General features: G+C 43.3%; 1 protein-coding gene across 3 annotated transcripts in view; it reads left to right on the top strand.

Annotated features, from left to right (window-relative positions):
* LOC115129750 (neuronal membrane glycoprotein M6-b-like) overlaps positions 1-22,990 on the top strand; it is a 37,980-nt gene extending 14,990 nt beyond the window's left edge. For 2 of the 3 annotated variants that reach the window (XM_029660441.2, XM_029660439.2), the window contains exons 2-7: positions 15,073-15,259; positions 15,464-15,623; positions 16,275-16,443; positions 17,646-17,719; positions 17,979-18,044; positions 19,871-22,990. In XM_029660441.2, coding sequence (XP_029516301.1) covers positions 15,073-15,259; positions 15,464-15,623; positions 16,275-16,443; positions 17,646-17,719; positions 17,979-18,044; positions 19,871-20,014 — 800 coding nt within the window. In that variant the 3' untranslated portion in view covers positions 20,015-22,990. Of the gene's footprint in view, positions 1-15,072; positions 15,260-15,463; positions 15,624-16,274; positions 16,444-17,645; positions 17,720-17,978; positions 18,045-18,739; positions 19,528-19,870 lie in introns of those variants that run through there. The other variant, XM_029660440.2, reaches the window with a different exon arrangement.
* Positions 22,991-23,821: the final 831 nt, after the last annotated feature.

The following is a 23,821-nucleotide window of genomic DNA, read 5'->3' as shown; positions in this document are numbered from 1 at the left end:
CCCCCGAACAGTGTACAACATACGCCAAGGCTTTCTCCCCATCCCCCATCCATTCAATGCGTTGTTCAGATGTGGTTACATTTGAATATGTTTTACATAGAGATTTCAATTTAGTAGGCATACATGCTACATGTCATAAGGCTTGCCATAGCCAACAAATAGCCTATGTTGACCTAATCATAATAACTAACACTATAACATCAATGTTTGGGAGTAGTGAACTATACATATAGATTTTGCAGCAGCTTGGTGGTAGTTGAACTAAATTCAAATCTTGACAGTGTTTTCAGTAGTTAATTCCTGTTTTGCCATGTATATAGAAGTGTAGCTAACTACAGGAGCTGCACACTACTGTTTTTGCAAGAAGAAAATCAAATGGGTGAAGTAGGCTATAACATCCTTCCTTTTTCAGCATCAGACATGCCTAATTCTCACCTAAAACACAGTTGCTGTGTTTAATAGGCCAAATCACACAGGATGTTAACATCTGACTCCACAGTGGTCTGTTCTTGCAACTTCTAGCCTGTGACATTTCAGATTGAGATATTATAATTGATCTAAAAAGTAGTTTGTCGGTAGTGAACTACAATTTCAAAGTAACTTTAGTTAAGTCAACTATATTTTTTATCTTTAGTGTCGTTTAACTTCCGTGTGAAGTAACTGGTAGCTTTGGTAAACTATATTTTAAGAGCAGCTTCCCCAATACTGTATAACATCTCCTTAGGAAGTTCTCCTGTGGTGAATCATCTTACATGACACTTGCAGAACTAACGTTCTACAGGATATGTAGCTCATCTCTACGAAATGAATGTAACCTGATATCCCATGCATTGGTTTGGGGTATGGCTGTGGATGTCATTCACAGTGAGGGAAGGGGCTGTGTGGCTGGCAATGTCTTCACGATCTACAGCTGGAGTATATTCTACAACTGTCGACGTTGCACCATAATCCTCAGCATCTCTAAGATGGAAGAGGTTTATAGTGAGTAGGGCAAGCAGTTGAAGCTCTGCCGTGTCATGTAAGAAGCTTGTGTGTTGTAAGTGCCTCGCCTCCATTGGGGATCCAACAACATCAGTTGCACAGTAACAGCTGTAGATTCGGGGAAACCAGGCGGCCTCGAGGTATCCAACCAAAGCATTCTCGCAGGCCTAACACCTCAGTTGACGCATCCGTCACAATTCATAATGTAATCTGACCAAAGATGTGACCTGACATCAAAGCCCCTTACAATGTAGCCTATAAAACATCTCTGCTGCTGACATCTGTCACGCCCTCCTTTCAGGCCGAAGACAAACTCAACCGCTCACATTGGCTGTGATTTCGAACACTCAGTTGGCATCCCTCCCTGTATTTCTGCCAAACCCCTTGAGGAGGCTAGGTGGGGTTTCAGTTGGGCTATATTGTACTCCAATATAGTAGAGGCTGTGAGAGCGAGAGAGTTTAAATTATTATAGGCTATATCCCTACTATTTGGACCTGTGGTGCCTCAGTACAGGGACTGGTCTCTGACCCTATTGTATGATACAGGATAGTTATTCTCTCTCCTCTTTCTCTCTCCTTTGGCCTTTCCTATTCCCTCCTCTTCCGCTCACTCTCTGTCACCATTTTCCGCTCGGTCAGTTCACCTCCGTCTCCCCCTCCCTCTCTCTCCTTCTCTTTCTCTCGATGATGTCAGACTGACTTAGCCAGGCATAAACCTCCTATTCTCCCTGTATCACACAGGAAAGGAGGGAGGGGGCAGGGGTAGTATGTTCTCCCTTACGTAACTCTCCGCTGCGTTGCCGTCCACATCTTCAGATCACAACCGTGAGGGATTACATCATCACCACCACGGCGATGGGGCGTAACAGTGGAGCGCTTGATGGGTTCCGTTTTAATATATGAGTCGTAGAACATTTCCTCACTTCCCGTTCAAGCTTAACGCATGCAGAACACTCGCAGCGCTATGCTCCCTTGTGCTAAACCCTCTACTGTACTGAACCTCTGTGTAAAGATTCTCAATGCAATGTATCCAACTGCAGCATAAGTGGATGCCATTGGAATGTAGCACTGTAGGTGGTGTGTGTGAAATTCCCTGGTTACATTGAGTGCTGTTACATGCACACAATAATGCAATAATGCAATTATTGTGGAATGTCAGATTAATAAAATAGTTTGATTTAAAACATTTACATGCTTTGGAAGAAGAAGGATTTCCCCAATAATCCTGTTTACATGGACACATGAAACCTGATGGCACTCGGATAAATGCAGAATATCGGCAATCAAAAGGAACATTCTAGCACAACGACCATGTTATTTTTGGAAAGCATATTTTGATTTCGGACACATAACGTTTGTATGTGAAAATTACACAGATCGAAAATATAAATGCAACATGTAAAGTTTTGGTCTCGTGTTTCATGAGCTGGAATTAAAGATCCCAGAAATTCACACACACAGTGGTTCCGTTCTCAGAAGGTTCAGGAAAGGTCCAGCTGAGGCCCTGTGTATCTAAAGGTCCCTCCCCTTCAGGAGACCTGTTGTTTGATAGACGTGCGGGGAGGTGGAGGTGGGAGTGAGAAGGGGCGAGGGAGGAGTGAGCAGGTTTCCTAGTTCTCTGTGAGTTGGCTTGGTATCTCTCTCATATCACGGCTGTAATAGGCAGGTCTCTCATTACAAAAAGGTGCTATCTAGAAGGGTTCTACCTGGAACCAAAAAGGGTTCCCCTATGGGGACAGCCAAAGAACCCGTTCGGAACAATTTTTTTCTGAGTGTACAGTGACGCCTTCACTTGGCAGGATTTTCATGCTGCTGGCTACATGGCGATTCTCTCTCTCCCCCCGTCTTCCCCTTTCTTTTTCTCTGTTCATTTATTTGACCCAGTCTCTCCTAATGTCTCTCACTCTGTCGCTCTCTCTTTCATATCCCATCGCTCTTTCAGTCAGTCTGCTACATCCCTCTCTCACCCATTCACTGTCATCTCTTTCTCATCTCCACTATCTTAATTAACCTCCAAGGCCTTGAACAATTTCTCTCTTACTCTCTCTGACACACACACACACACACACGCTCTCAGCCTCCACCTGGGGAGTGTGTGTGTGCATTCATGCATGCATGCATAAGATGTATTTTAGTGGGAGTATCCACGTGCAGCTCCTTAGGCTGTGTGAATTAAATGATGTATGTTTTACTCATTTTGTACGTGTCTGTGTGCATATTAGTGTGTTTATGCTGTGTGTTAATTTTGTCTACAGTATGCTCTGTATGTGGGTATATGAATAGCACTGAGTGACAGGTTGGAGCAGCATGCATTGTTCCAACGCAATGCCAGCCGTGCCAACCTCCTGCCAGTGTCTTTGGCCCTCTTCCATCGCCTACTAATGCCCAATCTGCTCGCTCCACTCACATCCCATAAATCTCAGTGTGCCCGATTTAACTCTCGTCATCGTTAACGATGACATCAATACATCCAGGATCATAAAGAGAGACAGCCAATATGATTCTTCCCAGTGACTACAAAGAGAGTGAAATGGAGCAAAAGACAAAAGAGGACTATGGTGTACTAATGGAAACATTGAATGGAAATCTATTCTATGGAAATGGGCTCCACGAGACTGTGTGTTATTCCCTAATTGTTAGTAAAAACCATTCTCTCATGACTTGGGTTCACTTGTATCTGTATTCGCAATTTAACATCATGTTGAAATAACCACGACTAAGAAAGGACAGGGGGCTCTCTGGCCAATCTCTGCTGTGGAGTCCATCTTTGATTCCATTGGCATCTGTAAGAAATGGACGGGACTTCACATTGGGCCAGTGTCCATCCTTACCAGTGAGGTATGAACACCTCCCTCCACTCACTCTGACCTGAAGAAGACATTGGTGGAAATGTAAATGCTTAATTTGACCATGTGAATGGCCATAATCACATGACAGGGGCAATGGAAAGGGCATTAGCTAAGTCTGTTACATAAGCCCATTGCCACCCCGATTCAGACTGTACCAGACCCTTTGGCTGGAGACGTACATTTTGGTGAATTAATGCGACACCGCTGCAAACAATGCATGGAGCCGTACTTTCATGTAATGTCTCAGAGCAGAGGACCGTAATCTTTACCTTGAGGAGTGAGGGACAAGGGTAGACCACACTCTTACCCCTCTGGTTTCACCATAGGAATGATACTGTGTGTGTGTGTGTGTGTGTGTGTGTGTGTGTGTGTGTGTGTGTGTGTGTGTGTGTGTGTGTGTGTAAAAAAAAAAAAGAAGGTTATCTAAATTTATTTGTCACATGTGCCGAATACAACAAGTTGTAGACGTTACCGTGAAAAGCTTACTTACGAGCCCTTACCCAACAATGCAGTTAAAAAGTATGAACATTGATAGAATAAAAGTAATAGATACACAAATATAGCAAAAAACAAAATAGTAACACAATAAAATAGCACAATAAATAACAATAACGATGCTATGCCACATACAAGGAGTATACAGGCAGGCAGAGAGACAGGCAAGGCAGGGATACAGGCAGGCAGGGATACAGGCAGGCAGGGATACAGGCAGGCAGGGATACAGGCAGGCAGGGAGGCCGATACAGAGTCAGTGTACTTGGGTACGAGGTAGTTGGTGTTTGATTAAATTAGCAAGAAATGCATTTCACTGTACTTGTGCATGTGACATTAAAACTTGGAACTTGATTGAGGTAATACAGTATGTACTGGAGGTCGACTGATTTAATCGGAATGGCCGATTTTAATTAGTGCCGATATGACGTTTTCATAACAATCGGTAATCGTCATTTTTGGACACCGATCAGGGCCGATTACATTGCACTCCATGAGGAGACTGCGTGGCAGGCTGACTACCTGTTATGCGATTGCAGCAAGGAGCCAAGGTAAGGTGATAGCTAGCATTAAATGTATCTTATAAAAAACGGTCCATCTTAACATAATCACATGGTTGATGATATTACTAGTTTATCTAGCTTGTCCTGTGTTGCATATAATCGATGCGGTGCCTGTTAATTTATCATTGAATCACAGCCTACTTCGCCAAACAGGTGCATTCACAAAAAAAGCGAATGCACCAATGTGTACCTAACCATAATCATCTACACCTTTCTTAAAATCAATACACAAGTATATATTTTTAAACCTGCATATTTAGTTAATATTGCCTGCTAACATGAATTTCTTTAAACTAGGGAAATTGTGCCACTTGTCTTGTGTTCTGTGCAACAGAATCAGGGTATATGCAGCAGTTTGGGCTGCCTGGCTCGTTGCGAACTGTGTGAAGACTATTTCTTCCTAACAAATATAGCCAACTTCGCCAAACACAGGATGATTTAACAAAAGCACAATTGTTGCACAAATGTACCTAACCATAAACATCAATGCCTTTCTTAAAATCAATACACAGAAGTATATCATTTTTAAACCTGCATATTAAACTAGGAAAATTGCGTCGCTTCTCTTGCGTTTCATTGCATGCAGAGTCGGGGTATATGCAACCGTTTGGGCCGCCTGGCTCATTGCAAACTAATTTGCCAGAATTTTATGACATAATATTGAAGGTTGTGCAATGTAACAGCAATATTTAGACTTATGGAACGGTTCCGTATTTCACTGAAAGAATAAACGCTTCGTTTTTTTTCTCTCTAAATGCTAGTTTCTGGATTTGACTATATTAATGACCTAAGGCTCGTATTTCTGTGTGTTATTAGGTCTATGATTTGATAGAGCAGTCTGACTGAGCGGTGGTAGGCAGCAGCAGGCCCATAAGCATGAATTCAAACAGCACTTTACTGCGTTTGCCAGCAGCTCTTTTATGACTTTTATGACTTCAAGCCTATCAACTCCCGAGATTAGGCTGGCAATACTAAAGTACCTATTAGAGCATCCAATAGTCAAAGGTATATGAAATACAAATGGTATAGAGAGAAATAGTCCTATAATAACTACAACCTAAAACTTCTTACCTGGGAATATTGAAGACTCATGTTGAAAGGAACCAGCAGCTTTCATATGTTCTCATGGTCTGAGCAAGGGACTTAAACATTAGCTTTTTTACATGGCACATATTGCACTTTTACTTTCTTCTCCAACACTTTTGTTTTTGCATTATTTAAACCAAATTGAACATGTTTCATTATTTACTTGAGACTAAATAGATTTTATTGATGTATTATATTATATTAAAATAAAAGTGTTCATTGTTCATTCAGTATTGTTGTAATTGTCATCATTACAAATATGTATATAAAAACCGGCTGATTAATCGGTATCTGCTTTTTTTTGGTCCTCCAATAATCGGTATCGGCGTTGAAAAATCATAACCGGTCGACCTCTAGTATGTAGATTTGTGTGCTCGGCCCTCCATTTCCTGTAGTCCACGATTAGCTCCTTTGTCTTGCTGACGTTGAGGGAAATGTTGTTGTTCTGGCACCACACTGCCAGGCAGGTTTCTGACCTCCTCCCTATAGGCTGTGTAATTGTCCTCGGTGATCAGGCCTACCACCTCGTCGTGTCATCAGAAAACTTAATGATGTTGTTGGAGTTGTGTGCGACCACGCAGTTGTGGGTGAACAAGGGAGTACAGGAGGAGACTCAGCACGCACCCCAGCGGGGCCCCTGTGTTGAGGTTCAGCATGGCGTATGGGCCGCTCGTCAAAGTTATCTTAGTGACGAGCTTGGAATGCACTATGGTGTTGAACACTGAGCTGTAGTCAATGAACAGCATTTTCACGTAGATGTTCCTTTTGGCCAAGGTGGGAAAGGACAGTGTGGACGCAATCTCTATTGCACTCATCTGTGGATCTGTTGGGGCGGTATGCGAATTGGAGTGGGTCCAGGGTGTCTGGGATGATGGTGTTGATGTGAGCGATGACCAACCTTTCAAAGCATTTCATAACTACAACTGTGAGTGCTAAGGGGCAATAGTCATTTAGACCGGTTAACTTGGCGTTTTTGAGCACAGGGACTATGGTGGTTTGCTTGAAACAAGTGGGTATAACAGACTGGATCAGGCAGAGTTGAAAATATCAGTGAAGAAACTTGCTCCAATCCGTCTGGCCCTGCGGCATTGTGAATGTTAACCTGTTTAAAAGACTTACCCACGTCGGCTATGGAGAGCGTGATCACACTGTTGTCCGGAACTGCTAGTGCTCTCACACATGGTTCAGTGTTACACGCATATGCATCGAGACGTGTGTGTGTGTGTGTTTAGCTGCTAAGGCCATGTGTACTTTGTATTTGTATGTTTACGTGATTTCCCAGCTATCACATAACATTCTGAGAACCGTGTCTTAGAGCTTGGTGAGAGTGTGGTTGTCCTATGGTTATTTTGCATACAACCTCCCCACGATGTTTCTGGGAATGGTGCAGGATACCCAGCTAGCACATAATGTTCTGAGAACCATATGTTTCTTAGGTGTCAATTTCAGTATAACGTTTCCTGCAGGTTTCTCAAATTGTTCCAAGAACGCTAAGAAACAATGTTCTTTGTTGGAATTTTAGTACTTTAGCATAACGTTTTCTGCAGGTTTCCTCATGGTTCTATTTAAAGCCATGTTCTCAGAACATTAAGAAAACGTTCCATAAAAAAAAAAGCAAGAAAACATGAGTAACGTCCAAAAAATATGATTTCAGAAGATGTACATTCTATTCTCAGCCTCAGCAAAACTCTCTATCCTCTGTCTTTTGTTAAGTATTTTCAGGTGTGTTGGCCGCACCCACTAATTGGCCACATCTGATCTTTAATGAGTGCTTGTTTCCTTTGAAACAATGTCTGTTTCTAACATGGCAATCTAGCTCCATCCTGATGGCTCAGTGGACTAATTCCATGGATAGAGAGCAGAAGATCATAAGTTCTAATCTCACTGATGCTGTGCCAGAATCAACAATGAATGTTTCAATGATTAATGCCTAAGCAAATGAATGAATAAAAACTTCCAGGAAAACGTTCAGGTAACCATAGCAAGTTGTTCTCAGAACCTCCCTACAAATATAAAAATGTATGTTCCCAGAATAGGCTGAATGTTCTCAGTTTTACCGGTCAGGAAAAGTATGGCTTCGTTCCCAGAATCAATGAGAAACCAAAAACGTACATTCCCACAACTTCCAAGAAACCAAATGTGCTAGTTGGTTATATGCCATTTACATGTGCCTGAATGGATAGAGCTAGTTCTCTGTGTGCATATGTGTATGGTTGTATATTAATGTGTGCATAAGTGTATGATGGGAGTCCCCTGCACAGCTGGCTAGGTTTATCCCAGATTTCCCATAACAGTACACTGGCTGATGGGGGTGGACAGGCAGGCAGGCAGGAAGGGGGACAGACGGGCAGGGATACAGGCAGGCAGGGATACAGGCAGGCAGGGATACAGGCAGGCAGAGAGACAGGCAGGCAGAGAGACAGGCAGGCAGAGAGACAGGCAGGCAGAGAGACAGGCAGGCAGAGAGACAGGCAGGCAGGGAGGCCGACAGCTAAAGAGCGAAGGCTACAGTAAGTGCACAGGGTTAGGGATCACTGCTGGGATAAAGTATTTATCAAATTATAGGAGTGTCGTAGACGAGTGCTGAGGGGGGATTTAAAAGCTGTACACTTCATTACACTTAATTATGCGTGAGCAGGTACGGACCTTGTCGCCTAGCGTCCTTCATATTAATGCCGGTCCAGGGTAAGAACTTGGCTATAGGATGCAGACCAGATCAGGGTCAGGTGGATAAGGTTCTCTGGATATGGAAGAGAAGTTTGATGGAGGTCACTTTTCACATGTGATCCTCTAAACTGTACCGTCCTTTGACATCCGACAGAAATAGCCCGAAACATGCTGTCACGTGTCGTTAGAACTGTTGGATTTCACTATTTATTTGGTCTATATCGTTGTGCTTGGCAGTTGTAGAATGGGGATATAACATACTGCTACATGAGAAACACGGAGTAGCCTAAAATATCAGAACATGCTGAAAGTATTAGTCATCATTTATCAAAATTCAACGAATCTCTAATCATGACACATGTCGGGTGCCTGTTTTCCACCCCGAACCTGTTCGCTTTTTAAACAGATGGGGTTTCTCTTTCATCGACGCCTCATTGAAGGAGCCATTTCTTTCCTGCTGTAGAAAGGACATGTGTCTCTCTTTGGTGATCCACACAGCTCTGTTGGGAGTCTTCCCACAATGCAATGCAAGAGGAAGTTGTCCTATAATGAATACGGAGCTTCTAAACTGGAATAGCCCCTGAGGCAAGAGAACAGACTGGCGGTGAAATATTCACAAGGCTAGTCATTATAACCGACTTTATTAGGCGCTAAAACGAGTCAATGTAGAGTTGTGTCACTGTAACATTTCATTATCATGTCTCGTAATATTTAGTAATGTGTCATATTACTAAAGGTGTCATTTACTAAATGTGTCATAACGTGACTCATAATTTGGAGCAGGAAAATCCCCTTGGAAAAGTATCAAGTACAGTAGCTATTTTAAATAGGTGTCTTTTTTTCAGAGCTTTAGTTTTTTACCCATCAAAATATGAACGTTAAAGTGGCTTTTCCTCTGGCTGTGGATGCTCCATTTTCCAAATGGGATAAAAACCAATCACCAATCACCTGACTAATGAATAATGGATGTAGGCGTAGTCACAGAGCCGCAGTTCTCTCTCTCTGTCGTCACTCTAACAACAGGTTTTGTGTACTCTCACAGCTGGTCCCAATTCCCCCCTAACCATCCTTACCCCTTCCATGTTTGCAGATCTGAAGGCTCTGGATAGGTATAAGCAGTGTAGTGGTGGAGATATATTGTTTCCATCTTATAGATCTGCATTGACATGCCAAAGGAAAGGGGTAGAGAGTGAATTGGGACCAGCTGACAAGAGTGTTCAGACCACTTTTGGACCACGCACATTCTCCTCTACCTCGTTCAGACCATGCTCAGGTTGAGGTTCGGAGTCATGTCCCCATCCCTGAGCCCTCTGCTCTGACCCCCGAGGGGGAGTTCATGTCCTTCTGCTGTGTACGCGTGGGAAGGGAAGCGAGGAGCTGTGGAGGGATGTAGTCAGCTAGCTACAGGCTCCGCTCAACTGGGTCGTGGGTAACATGCTGCCATGGCAACCACTATTCACTGGCCCCCGGGCCAAAAAAAGTGCTCTTTGCTTACTCTCACATGTTCTCTCTCTCTCTCTCTCTCTTTCTCTCCCATTTGCTTCCTCTCTGTTCATCTTACTTTCTCTCTGCCCCATTCGCTTTCTCTCTGATTTTCTGTCTCTCCCCCCTCTCTTACATCACAAAGCAGTAGGCTGAACTTCTTGACAGCAGAACCACTGAGAGGGGTTGTTTGCGAGAGCCTTTGGAGGCCCTTGCTATATAGGCCACAAACGATAGACAGTTTCCTATTTTGCCATTGAAATTCTCCAACTGAGCCTCGTAGGCTCCCATACTTCACCAAACGTTATACTTAAGCAATAAGGCCCGAGGGGGTGTGGTATATGGCCAAGGGCGGTTCTTATGAACAACGCAACACAGAGTGCCTGGATACAACCCCCGAGGTTCCTTATTGCTATTATAAACTGGTTACCAACGTAATTACTAGAGTAAAAAAACATTTTTTGTCATATCCGGCTGTCAGCCAACCAGTTTATAATTGTAAATATACCCATAGTAGGTTTTTCATACTCTTGTCTATTTTTTTAATTTTGTATTTTTTTAACCTTTATTTAACTAGGCAAGTCAGTTAAGAACAAATTCTTATTTTCAATGACGGCCTAGGAACAGTGGGTTAACTGCCTGTTCAGGGGCAGAACGACAGCTTTGTCTGAATTGGTTGAAGGTTGGTTGTATAAAAGTGTCAGATTCCACCCAAACAACATGGGAATCATTGAAGGTGGAGAACTAGACATAGCCTTGTGTCTGTTCTGAAGTCTCTGTCCATAGCTCTACTGGGCATATAGATATGTAGCCTTGTGTCTGGTCTGAGGTCTCTATCCATAGTTATATTGGGCATATAGATACAGTGGGGCAAAAAAGTATTTAGTCAGCCACCAATTGTGCAAGTTATCCTACTTAAAAAGATGAGGCATGTAATTTTCATCATAGGTACACTTCAATTATGACAGACAAAATGAGAAAAAAAATCCAGAAAATCACATTGTAGGATTTTTTATGAATTTATATGCAAATTATGGTGGAAAATAAGTATTTGCTCACCTACAAACAAGCAAGATTTCTGGCTCTCACAGACCTGTAACATCTTCTATAAGAGGCTCCTCTGTCCTCCACTCGTTACCTGTATTAATGGCACCTGTTTGAACTTGTTATCAGTATAAAAGACACCTGTCCACAACCTCAAACAGTCACACTCCAAACTTCACTATGGCCAAGACCAAAGAGCTGTCAAAGGACACCAGAAACAAAATTGTAGACTTGCACCAGGCTGGGAAGACTGAATCTGCAATAGGTAAGCAGCTTGGTTTGAAGAAATCAACTGTGGGAGCAATTATTAGGAAATGGAAGACATACAAGACCACTGATAATCTCCCTCGATCTGGGGCTCCACGCAATCTCACCCCGTGGGGTCAAAATGATCACAAGAACGGTGAGCAAAAATCCCAGAACCACACGGGGGGACCTAGTGAATGACCTGCAGCAGAGAGCTGGGACCAAAGTAACAAAGCCTACCATCAGCAAGGGCATTGAAGATGAAACGTGGCTGGGTCTTTCAGCATGACAATGATCCCAAACACACCGCCCGGGCAACGAAGTAGTGGCTTCGTAAGAAGCATTTCAAGGTCTTGGAGTGGCCTAGCCAGTCTCCAGATCTCAACCCCATAGAAAATCTTTGGAGGGAGTTGAAAGTCTGTGTTGCCCAGCAACAGCCCCAAAACATCACTGCTCTAGAGGAGATCTGCATGGAGGAATGGGCCAAAATACCAGCAACAGTGTGTGAAAACCTTGTGAAGACTGACAGAAAACGTTTGACCTCTGTCATTGCCAACAAAGGGTATATAACAAAGTAAAAAATTTCCACCATAATTTGCAAATAAATTCATTAAAAATCCTACAATGTGATTTTCTGGATTTTTTTTTCTCATTTTGTCTGTCATAGTTGAAGTGTACCTATGACGAAAATTACATCTCATCTTTTTAAGTGGGAGAACTTGCACAATTGGTGGCTGACTAAATACCTTTTTGCCCCACTGTATATAGCCTTGTGTCTGTTCTGAGGTCTCTGTCCATAGCTCTATTGGGCATATAGATATATAGCCTTGTGTCTGGTCTGAGGTCTCTGTCCATAGCTCTTTTGGGGCCCTGTAGTTCTCATATTTCACCCCAGAGAGAAGCAGGGCAAAGTGAGAGAGATGGACTCGACCTCGCTCTGTCACCTAAATTCGCCTATAATGAATAGCCCCATCGATTTCCATTCTGGTCCGCCGAGGCCGTCCGCTCATGCCTGTCTGTTTCCCATTAGTGCACTTTAACTGTGATGATAAACGGTCAGCTCAGCTGGCATTGCCACAGGCAGCATAGCCCCGGATGAGGCCCCTAGTTTTCACGCAGGAAGTGGAGTAGTAGTGGAACATTCCATTTGACAAGGGGGCACAAGACTCAGGTGGGCCCGACCTGTTTGTCCAATTTCGACAAACCCCCTTTGAGTTCTGGTCATTTAGCCAGGTTCTTTTCTCAGATGTTGCATGTTCAGGCCCACAGTTTAAAGCAGAAAGTGGACCATTCCATTTGACGAGGGGGCACAAGACTGAAGGTGGCCCGACCTGTTTGTCCCATTTCGACCAATCCCTTTTGAGCTCTGCCAGGATGGTTGTCTTTTGAGATGGAAGTAAACCATTTCATTTGTCCTTTTGACTAGGGGCACAAGTCAGGGGAACCAGACCGAGTTGTTCCATATCGACCAACCCATTTGGCGTTCCGTCATTTAGCCTGGTTTTCCGCAGAGATGGGAGGAGTTAGTAGTTAGTGGCCCTACACGGCCATCCATGCCATGCCTTGGTACTTCATTAACATTAATGGGATCGAGATCCATTATGCAACGCTCGCTCCGTCTCCATACTCTTATGCAACCAACCAACGCCTCATCTTGGAGTCTCAGCTTCTCGCTCAGCAGCAGCTGCCATAGTCCTGTGAATCGTCAGTTGGAAGCAACACTAGTGAGGACGACTAAATGCTTTGCCTGATATTATGGGATGCCATTGATGTTGGCCTGTGGATGTCATTAACAGTCAACTCTGTCACCCGTCACTATAGCAACGGAATAGCCTATAGGCCCCTTCTTTTCAGTCGGGTTCTGTCCCGACATTCATTTCAGCCTCATCAATTGAGTACGACAAATAATCTATGGCTACATCCTCCTCCAAAATGGAAAATTTATAAAATCACAATGGATTTGTTTATTTGGAGGAATAACTGTGAAAGAAAGAGCCGTAACACTCCTGGAGATATTTGCCGGTCTGTAATTAGTGTGAGAGATGGCAATTGGAGCAGGTTGTCATGGAAACAGTGGCACATGTAAGAGTGCAATATCTTCCCGATGTAACATCCCACGTTTGCAATGCTATTTATAACGGGCAGTTACATAAGCCTTAGCACTTGTGTTCAATGTAATGTGTTTTTTTCCCCCTCATTTTTCTTTCCTTCATTCTCTCTTTTCCCCTCTAACAACACTGCTGTTGCCTCCTCGGAGGAACCAGCAACCATAGCACTGTCAAACCCGCTCCACTGCCTCCCACAATGGTCCTTCATTACAACCCTGCCCGTAACTCTTTGTGAGCAGTGCACTGCCGATGCGACGTCAGATTGAATGGTCTTGAAACAAAACGAATAGAATAGAATCCATGGCTACGCTATAGAGTTTTGATTTTGTGGAGTTTTGTAGCTGCCATTGGCAAAGCAAAATATCAGGGTACCATTGACTCACCATATGACACAGTACTATTTAATATAGTATACCCCTCAAAACTCTCTCATCCTGCCTGTGTTGAACTAGTAGTGTCCATTTAGATGGTATGACTGGGTGCTGTGCACATAGGACTGGTCAGGGATCTAGTGTAGCAATGCTTGAAGTCAAAGGTCAACGCTAGCATCTCGTGGTGCTAGCACTGGTTAGCATTGGTTCTGTATTCGTTCTATGAACATCCAGCAGGAGATCTGACCACTCTGTGTGCTGGGGAGGATTTGAACTAGCCGCAGTTCCACACATCTGGGTCGTGTTCATTATGGCACACCGTAGAAAAACGCGTTGCAATGGAAAACGAAAACAAGCTGAAAATGAAAAAAGTTCAGGTAGTCCCTCCCTGTTTGTCTGTTTTCTCCCGTTTGGTGCCTAATGAACACGGCCCAGGTCTGTTTGCCTGTGGCCCAGAAACCACTGCTCTGACAATAAGTAGCAATCATTTATTTAGAATTAGACCGTGCATTATTTATGCCATTGGTTAAAAGGGTTTTCATTTAGAATTAGACGGTGCATTATTCATGCCATTTGGTCAAAAGGTTTCTCTATGAAGACAAAGGAAAGGGATTCTTTTTGGGGGAAGTAGAGGGGAAGATGGGAACTTGTACTAACGAACACATGTCAAATTGAACACTCCTGGGTGCTTGAGCGTGTCAATTCTAACTGGGAAAGTTGCAATGATGAAGTGAAAATGTTTCCAATATGGTTGAGATGGATGAAGAAAAGACATGTTGTGGCTCCTGGTTGGAGACAATGAGACTACTGTATCAACTTTACTGTAAATGTTAGTTGGTTATTTCTGTCAAGCATTGTTTACTCAACACAGGTTAGCAAGAATGCTAATCCTCAAGGGTTTCAGGCTACAGCATACAGTGAATCCCTTTCTCAGTCAGATATGACATGGGCTGCTAAATCGGATCACATTTAGCATTTATGAATTCATGAATTCATGATTAATTAAGCAGTGACCGTTGCTCTCCAGGACAAATACATACATAGTATAGTTGCAATGTGTGCCTACATTATAATGTAGCAAGAGGCTGAGTTCTAGGCTAATGTAGCTCAACAACAAAAACGTTGACCAACTGTGTAGTTCTTTGCTCCTTCTCAGCAAGGTGCTCTCTGTCTCCCTCTGCAGGTTGCTTCGAATGCTGCATCAAGTGTCTGGGCGGCGTGCCCTACGCCTCGCTGGTGGCCACCATCCTCTGTTTCTCGGGCGTGGCTCTGTTCTGCGGGTGTGGTCATGTGGCGCTGACCGGCACACTGACCATGCTGGAGAACCACTTCTCCCAGATGACCACTGACCACACCACCCTCACCATCGTGTAAGTTGTGTGTGTGTGTGTGTGGGGGGTGGGGTGGGGGGGGGGAAAGGGATCTTACTTTCTCTGTATGTATCTCCTATATGTCTTTACCTATATGTCAACCTTTACCGTTTGTAAAGGTATATGTCTTTGAACAAGTCTTGTCCAGGTTATTCTATATGAATGTGCCGGTCTTCACATTGTTTACTGTATCCGTCCGAGCAGGATCCAGACCATGCAGTACGTCATCTACGGCATCGCCTCCTTCTTCTTTGTTTATGGGATCATCCTGCTGGCTGAGGGCTTCTACACCACCAGCGCCGTCAAGAAGGAGCTGCAGAGCCAGTTCAAGACCACCGTGTGTGGCCGCTGCATCACAGCCACGGTGAGACATGAATACACACACACACACCCATATGGTCACACACAAATACGGTCACGCATGCATGTATATACACACACACATATTTCACTCATGAATACATGCACACACGTACAACCACACACATGCCATGCATGCATTCACACACAGACAGCTGTACACAAACCCTGGAGGGTAAACTGGCACAGTTTGTCCTCTCTAGCCTGTTCAGTGTAATTGCTGCAGATGTCCAGTAATATCAGCCTTTAAGGCTGCTACGAGGACGGTTGTATTCTCCCGAGTGTCGCCAAGCTAACGTCGTATGAAACTGTCTCCAACCTTCTAACCAGGTACTGTGTCATGTATCAGGGTAATGTGGATGACGATATGGTGACGAGGAGAATGACGAGCTTGGTTTTAAATCTCCTCGGTCATTAGGTGACGTTGTATTGAGGGATAGTTATACACAGTACAGTGTTTTGTGTAGCAGTAGATTACAATGACGGTAAATGGCGATGATCAAATTCTATTAGACACGTACACATTTTTAGCAGATGTTACTGCGGGTGTTGCGAAATGCTTTTGTGATGATTGACGATAACGATGATGACGAGGATGATGATGTCACTAACTCCTCTCTCTCTCTCTCTCTCTCTCTCTCTCTCTCTTCATCAGTTTGTGTTCCTTACATATATTCTGGGCCTGGCCTTCCTGGGGATCTTTGGCTTCTCAGCCATCCCAGTCTTCCTCTTCTACAACATGTGGACAACCTGTGCTGCCATGAAGTCCCCCATCGCCAACATCACCGATCCGGACTCCATCTGCGTGGACGTCAGGCAGTACGGTGAGTGTCACTCAGTAACACACACACACACACACACACACACACACACATACACACACACACACACACACTGATCTGTGTGATTACGTCAACCTGGTTCATGAGTTTACACACACATACACACACATTTCTTCCTAGGTTTTGGCCTTTCTAGGGAGTTTTTCCTAGCCAACGTGCTTCAACACCTGCATTGCTTGCTGTTTGGGGGTTTAGGCTGGGTTTCTGTACAGCACTTTGAGATATCAGCTGATGTACGAAGGGCTATATAAATACATTTGATTTGATTTAGGAGTGTGACCCATATTCACGTGACGGCCATTCTGCCTATAGCGTCCGGCACAACGCGTCCGTATATGAGCCATATATAGATTTGCCATATCACAACATAGCCCTGCATAAGAGCCTAATACAGTGTGACATACGTCCACTTGGCAGTGGTAGGCTGTATCTTATAAACATTATGCCTTCGCTACGGATGCTGATAACACTTAACCTTTACATGTCAATATCTATAGGGTGTTTAAGTCATTTACTGCATCGACATCCATATCATGTTTACGACTGTTACCATCACCCTGAAGCAGTGCATCATCTGTCCTCTTTAATGGCAGATGTGACAGAAGGTGAGTGTAGCTGGTGCATGAAGTCAGGCGCAGGAGAGCAAAATGAGTGAGCAATATACTTTACTCAAAAACTAAAGGCACAAGGTAAACAAATACACTTGACCAATAACCAAGGGTAAATATAACGCACGGGTGAACACAGCACCCGTCAGAAAACCAGCCATCATGATTCGAACTGAACATAGAAATAATCACGCACAACAAACATGGGGGAAACAGAGGCTTAAATACATGAACATGTAATTGGATAATGAAAAGCAGGTGTGTAAAAAAAAAAAAGAAGACAAAACCAATGGAAAATGAAAGATGGATCAGCGATGGCTCGTAGACCGGTGACGTCGACCACCGACCGCCGCCCGAACAAGGAGAGGGACCGACCTCGGCGGAAGTCATGACAAGATGGTATAAACGGTTATACATCTGAATGAGAGGACGTGTTAACATTTACTATCGCATTACGTCAACTCAACTGGTTTTACCCACCAAATGAAGTGATTGGCCACTCTGCTCTGAATGGGGCCTGTCTTAAAGCCACAGTTGTCGCTCCTAAACCAATATCTCTTGTTCCTGATCGTGTAGGTATTATCCCATGGAACGCGACACCCGGCAAAGCCTGCGGATCTACACTAGGAGACATCTGTAGCACCAGCGAGGTGAGAACGGCAACCCCCTCCTCCTCCTGTAAATCTTTATGCACATCATATGAACCTCATATAATAGGAATATCATATAAACCTTCCTATTCACTACTTTTTTTTTTTATATATACATTTGTCAAAAGCGCAAAAATATAACGTTCTTCATCACTGTACTGTAATTATACAGAGGCTGATTGTGGAAAGGACATATTTTATGAGTGTCAATCAAAGAACGTATCATCACTAACCAGAGATCGGTCTCCATGTTTTCCAGTTCTACCTGTCTTTCCACCTGTACATTGTTGCGTGTGCTGGGGCAGGCGCCACCCTCGTTGCATTGGTAAGCTTTGGATGCCCTATATCCCGAATTCCCCATGTTTGAATCATTTGCATCAGTTGCCATGGCACGCTGATCTGTTGCCATGGTAATCCCTCCTCCACGCTTCATGGTTCTGACTTAGTTTTCCTGAGGGTGTAAGTCTGCCCTATAGCTTCTGGCTGGACACACACTGACATGGGCCAGATGAAAGAGCTCCTGGCTAACACACATTTGCTTTGTGGCCAAAGGAGAGGAATGCCTCACAAGAGACTCTGTCCACACGGTATTTTGCACCAGAGATGATAGAGTCTTCGTAGGTGGAGCTAATGATTTGTTTTTGTTGCAAATAATTAAGCTGTTTTATCCAATCGGTGTGGTTGTCATTATGTGATGGCTAGTTGAATTCAGTTGAACTCCGTAATGGGGTCATGAGGCCATGTTCTCCACTGAGGCAACAGGGCTTAATGCCTTTCAGCTACTCCACCAAACTTGGATTGCTCATTAGTGGGTGTGAGAAGATTCAGCACGTAGACGGCCATCTGAAATTGTGTGCGCCGTAGCAATCTCACTTTGTTTGTAGATGTATGCAATGGGACGGTACAGTACTGCATCAATCTAGCCAGATGCCACCCAATAATAGCAACGGCCTCCCAAAGGCCTCCTGGTCATTGACTTTGTTTCTCACCCCAGTCTGTCTTCTCGTCTCTCCCTCCCAGCTGATCTACATGATGGCCACCACGTATAACTATGCTGTTCTCAAGTTTATGAGCCACGGCGGCCGCCGCTCCACAAAGTTCTCCGAGTCATATTAGCGAGAGAGAGAATGAGAGAAATGATAGAAAGCAGAGGGAGCAAAACATAGAAAGACAGTTTAAAGGAAGGAAGAAAGATGGAGAGAAAGAAAGACCGAATGGTGGGGAGGAGAGTATGTACCGTAGCATATAGAGAAACGCACACTGCTGTCAGCGTAATACAGATAGATCTATGTGCCTTTGCGTCCAAGCCTATTGCCACACACACCTTTTGAACCACACTGAGGAGACTAGCGAGTGCATGATTAGCCAACATGGCTGAGGTTCCTCACAATCTCTCTCCAGACAGGATATGTACCTAGAAGTACTGATCCAGTACAGTACCATGTGGGACCACTAGTCAAGGCTATGGTGAGGTTGACCAGTTCATTGGAGTAGAGCAGCCACAGAGCATTGAGGATAGATAGTTCATCCATACAAAGGGACGGCGCCAGTGTAAGAACAAGGGAATATTTGTGTTGCTGTATCTAGCTTCAGATTACTGTAATATTCTGTAGTTATTCCAATCGAAGGATATAGTTTTTTCCAACGACACTTTAATATCTTTCCCCCAAGTGCCAACTGTCAAGCTTGAAGTGAAGTCTTTTTTTTTAGCTTGATTAGGCTTGTGCCTCTGTGATATTTGTTATGAAAGACGTTGTGCCTTTTTTTTAGTTTATGCAAAATAAACATAAAATGTGAAGAAAAACCAAGACCATTGTCCTCTCTTTTTAGGATAGTGACTGTTTGGAGAAAATGAATCCCCACTGTAATTAACTAATACTAACCTAGCCAACCTAACCAAAAGAATACTGACATTGTACAGTAGCAATGCTAATGTGTCGCATTTGACATCTGGTAGACTGGTCAACATGACATGTAGCTTCTACTCATGTAGCTTGCTTTGGCTAACTAACCCTCTCACTGGCCACCACCCTATGCACTTTCCTTTCCCTCCCTCCCTCTTTCTGTTCTCCCTTCCTCCCTCCTCTCTGCCCCCCCCCCCCTCTCTCTCTATCCCCCTCTCTCTCTCTCTCTCTCTCTCTCTCTCCACAGATCCACTATCTGATGATCCTGTCGGCGAACTGGGCCTACCTGAGGAGCTCCTGCAACCAGAACGAGTACCAGGACATCAAGACAAAGGACGACGACGCGGAGGAGGGTGGCTCAAAGGAGGGTCTCAACTCCTCTTACTCATAAGAACCGGCCAACCACACTTCCTCACACCTAACCTCCAACCCCCTTCTGGGTAAAACCAACACCTGGGTCTCCTTCACTATGGGTGGTGTTCTGACTTGAGATATGTGCGCTCAACTCAAATTGTCACACTTTGGCTACATTTACACAGGGAGCCCAGTTCTGATTTGTTTCCCCACTAATTGGTCTTTCGACCAATCATATCTTTTCACATCAATTCTTTTTCAGAGCTTATCTGATTGGTTAAAAGACCAATTAGTGAAGAAAACATCAGAATTGGACTGCCTGAGTATATGAAATGCAGCCCATGTCTTCCATTGACATCAATGGACAAGTCTGAGTTGCGCACACTTTTCTCACCTCTGAATCAGGTCCTTTGTCCAAATGGGAGCAAACGTTTTCAAACGGAACAGGTATATAAGAAGTTCCTATTGGATGAGCTCAGGTTAGGTGGTACCTCTTCCTGTTTGCGAACGTTTGCTCTCGATTGGACCGTTATTGAGTGCAACCCTGCTGCCATAGCCTAACTGCTCTGAGCCAATCACAGCACAGCACTAACACAGTTCCTAATAACCGCCTAACAACAAAGTCACTGTCTGCACAACTCCTGAGGAAGCGTGACACAAAATGTCCTGTTTTTTGGTGTTTTATATATATGAATATATTGTGTGAATGTGTATGTATGAATGTTTTTTTTGTTTTTTTATACTACAATGTATGACAGGTTTACTATTATTATATTTATCTGGTCTTCTCTTATCTCTGGTATTTTATCGCAACCTTGTTTTACCTGATTTAGTTTTTTGCTTATTTTAAAAATGGAAATGCTTGATACGTTGCACTATTTAAAAATAGAAAAAAGTAAAGTAGAATTTTAAAAAACATGAATACATTACATACACAGCATCTCAGGGTGCCTCTCTTAGAAAATATTCCTACTATTACGTTAACTTTCCCATTCCTTTATTGACATCCAGCTACTTCTGTTGAGTAATTCTTCATTTTGGCCTGAGGAGAAAAACGTGTGCTGTACTCTAACCGGATTGGACACATGCACTAATGTGACTGTTGGCCCAAAGCAGCAGTTCTGTCAGCAGCTGTCTACAGTGCTAACACAATGCTTTGACCTTCAGATGAACCTCTGGCCTGGTCCCAGATCTGTTTGTGCTGTCTTGCCAACTCCTATGGTCATTGTCGTGTTATTATGACCATAGGAATTGGCAAGACAGCACAGACTGATCTGGGACCAGGCTAGTGAACCTCCACCTAGCCCTCTGCATGGCAGGTTTTCTCTGGAAACAGCCTTGCTTCTAAACCCACAGGACAAACCAACACTCAAGGTCAGATTGCCTTGTTCTGTTTGTAAGTGATACATTATATATACCTCAGGTACTAAACCTAAATAAAAACTCCACTAGACTGGTCCCAGATCTGTTTGTGCTGTATCGCTCCTATGTTTGGCATGATAATGACCATAGGAGTTGGCAAGACAGCACAAATAGATCTGGGACCAGGCTAACACCTTACTGATTAAGCACATGCTGGTTACAAGGCAAGGCCACAGCTGAAGTGAACTTAGCAAAAGTCCCAATGTTTGTTCATTGTACACAACTGTGAAGGGAATCATACGTTCGCTTTCCTCGAGATAAGTCCACCCTTAAAGGGGTGAAGTTCACCTGTAAATATACGGACCGCCCCAAAGGAAGTTCTATTGACTGACATCTCCTGAATGTGGAGAGCACGGTCAATGTTTTACCATGCTATTTTACCTTTTGATTACCAATATGTAAATGTTTCCTTTTGGAGTATATGTTTAGCATCCTATTACTAGTTCTGCATTAAATATAATAGTAACGTGACATCTTTTAAAACGGTATGTTGTGAGAAGGAAGCAAGTACAGAGTCATGATGGCGGTGGTGCTTGTATTGTGTACATTTTGAAATGTGGAGGGAAAAATGTACCAAATGGTTTTCAATGTTTAAAAAAAAAAAATCAGTTTTAGACTGCTGAATCTTTCCCTGTGCTAAAGTAATGACGAACTTGTCTTTGACATTATTTGTGATTATTTTACTGTGGCAAGCCAAATGTAAGTGACTCATCTCATATTTTTAGGCCTGTTATATGAACAGATACCATTTGGATGTTTACAATATAACAAGTCAGGAATGTTCATTTTTTTTCCAATATCATTTATTATGACAACCGATTCTATAATAATGATCACTGACTAGTTCAAGCGCTCCGGGACTATGAGGTTCTATCTGCATTTTAGTCTAAATTGAGTTAGTGACATAGCCTTGTTCTGTTCGATATTCTCTACCTACATACAGTATACTCTAAATACCCCAATTCATGTTAAGTTCAAAAGAATTCAAGGTAAAATGGCTGACACCGTTCAAAACAACTAGGGCTCGAAACGGTGAAGCCAATTTACCTCAATCATCTTTTTGCAGAAAGAACCTTACAGTCCCAAAGCTCTCGAGTGATCTTCCTCGCAGCAGTGAAACGATGATTCTTTTAACTTTCATATGAAAAGGCATGTCGGTATTGTCCACGTGTGCAAACGTCTAAATACTGAAAAGGGGACTATATTCCCATGTGTGTTATGTTTGATATAGTACAGTGTGCTTTGCCACCAGGTCGACGTAGGCAAGGGCATGTGCCGTTTCATATAAGATGCGTGTCAGTGTGTTGTCGTTTCCTCGTTATTGCATGAAGGCGACATGACTGTGTCTTTGCAGTTTTTCAGGTGATGTGTCGTCAATTGTACTGACAACTATGGTAGGCAGCTTTGCCTCCACTCAACTCTCTTTTTTTGTTAAAGATATCCATTGTACCTTGGATGACATTGTAGTCCCTGTAGTCGTTTCATCATTGCTTTTCTTTTTAAAGTTTCAAATAGTTATGATTCCTGTATAGTGATGATTTTTGTAACCTTCTCTAGTAAAAAACGATATTTTTTATTATCGTGAAAGAGCTGCTATCTGTCTCTTTCTTACAAGTTTGGACTTCCTGTTAAACACACATGCAATGAGATGAATGACAAATGTGCTCTGAACAGTTCAGTTGCCAAACATTGTAGAATGTTGCAGATAGAAATGCCATTTATATAGCTGATGTGATTCCTTATTCTATGTATCAGAGAGGCGTGTTTGTTCTACATAGCCCATTTCTATCTGAACGTTCCAAAATGTTGCATCCCGCTGAACTCACCACAGTGATGGGACAACCTTGGGGTGTTGCCTTTGTAGAGTTTTGTGAGATGCTGAGTCCACCTGGTGGGAAAATGTAGCATTTTTCATTTCCTAAAATGGTAGTCCAAAACCATTGATTTAAGACCAAGGGTAGCTCCGGGGTGAAGTTTCCCCTAGGTACAAATCTAGGATCCCCTCCCCCAATCGTAAGCTTAACCATTAGTGGGGGAAATACAAAACTGACCCAAGATCACCGTCTAGGAGCAACTTCACCCTACACTCCAAGGAGGGGCGCCCAAATTAGGATCGCAGTGTATTTGGCCTACAGTTGACCGACAGTACAGTGGTCAGTGGAAGACCAAACACACTCCACAGATGGAGCACATTACTTCAACGTAGGTTTAAAATTGCCAACTTTATTTCAACACACAAAAACATACATTTTAAGACCGTATTGATAGTGTTTCAAGTTGGTTCATGTTTAATGCAAGACCCTGGAACAGGACAATGTTTTTTCTTGAGCAGAGGGTCAATTATTTTTAGACTGCAAATTGACGACAAGAAGCCCAAAGATCGAATATTTGACTAAAACAATCATTTCAAACCTTCCTTACA

The sequence above is a fragment of the Oncorhynchus nerka genome, linkage group LG5 (genome assembly GCF_034236695.1).
Source record: "Oncorhynchus nerka isolate Pitt River linkage group LG5, Oner_Uvic_2.0, whole genome shotgun sequence".
NCBI classification, from domain to species: domain Eukaryota; kingdom Metazoa; phylum Chordata; class Actinopteri; order Salmoniformes; family Salmonidae; genus Oncorhynchus; species Oncorhynchus nerka.
The sequence above is the reverse complement of the archived record's forward strand: the minus strand, read 5'-3'. Positions and strand labels throughout refer to the sequence as shown.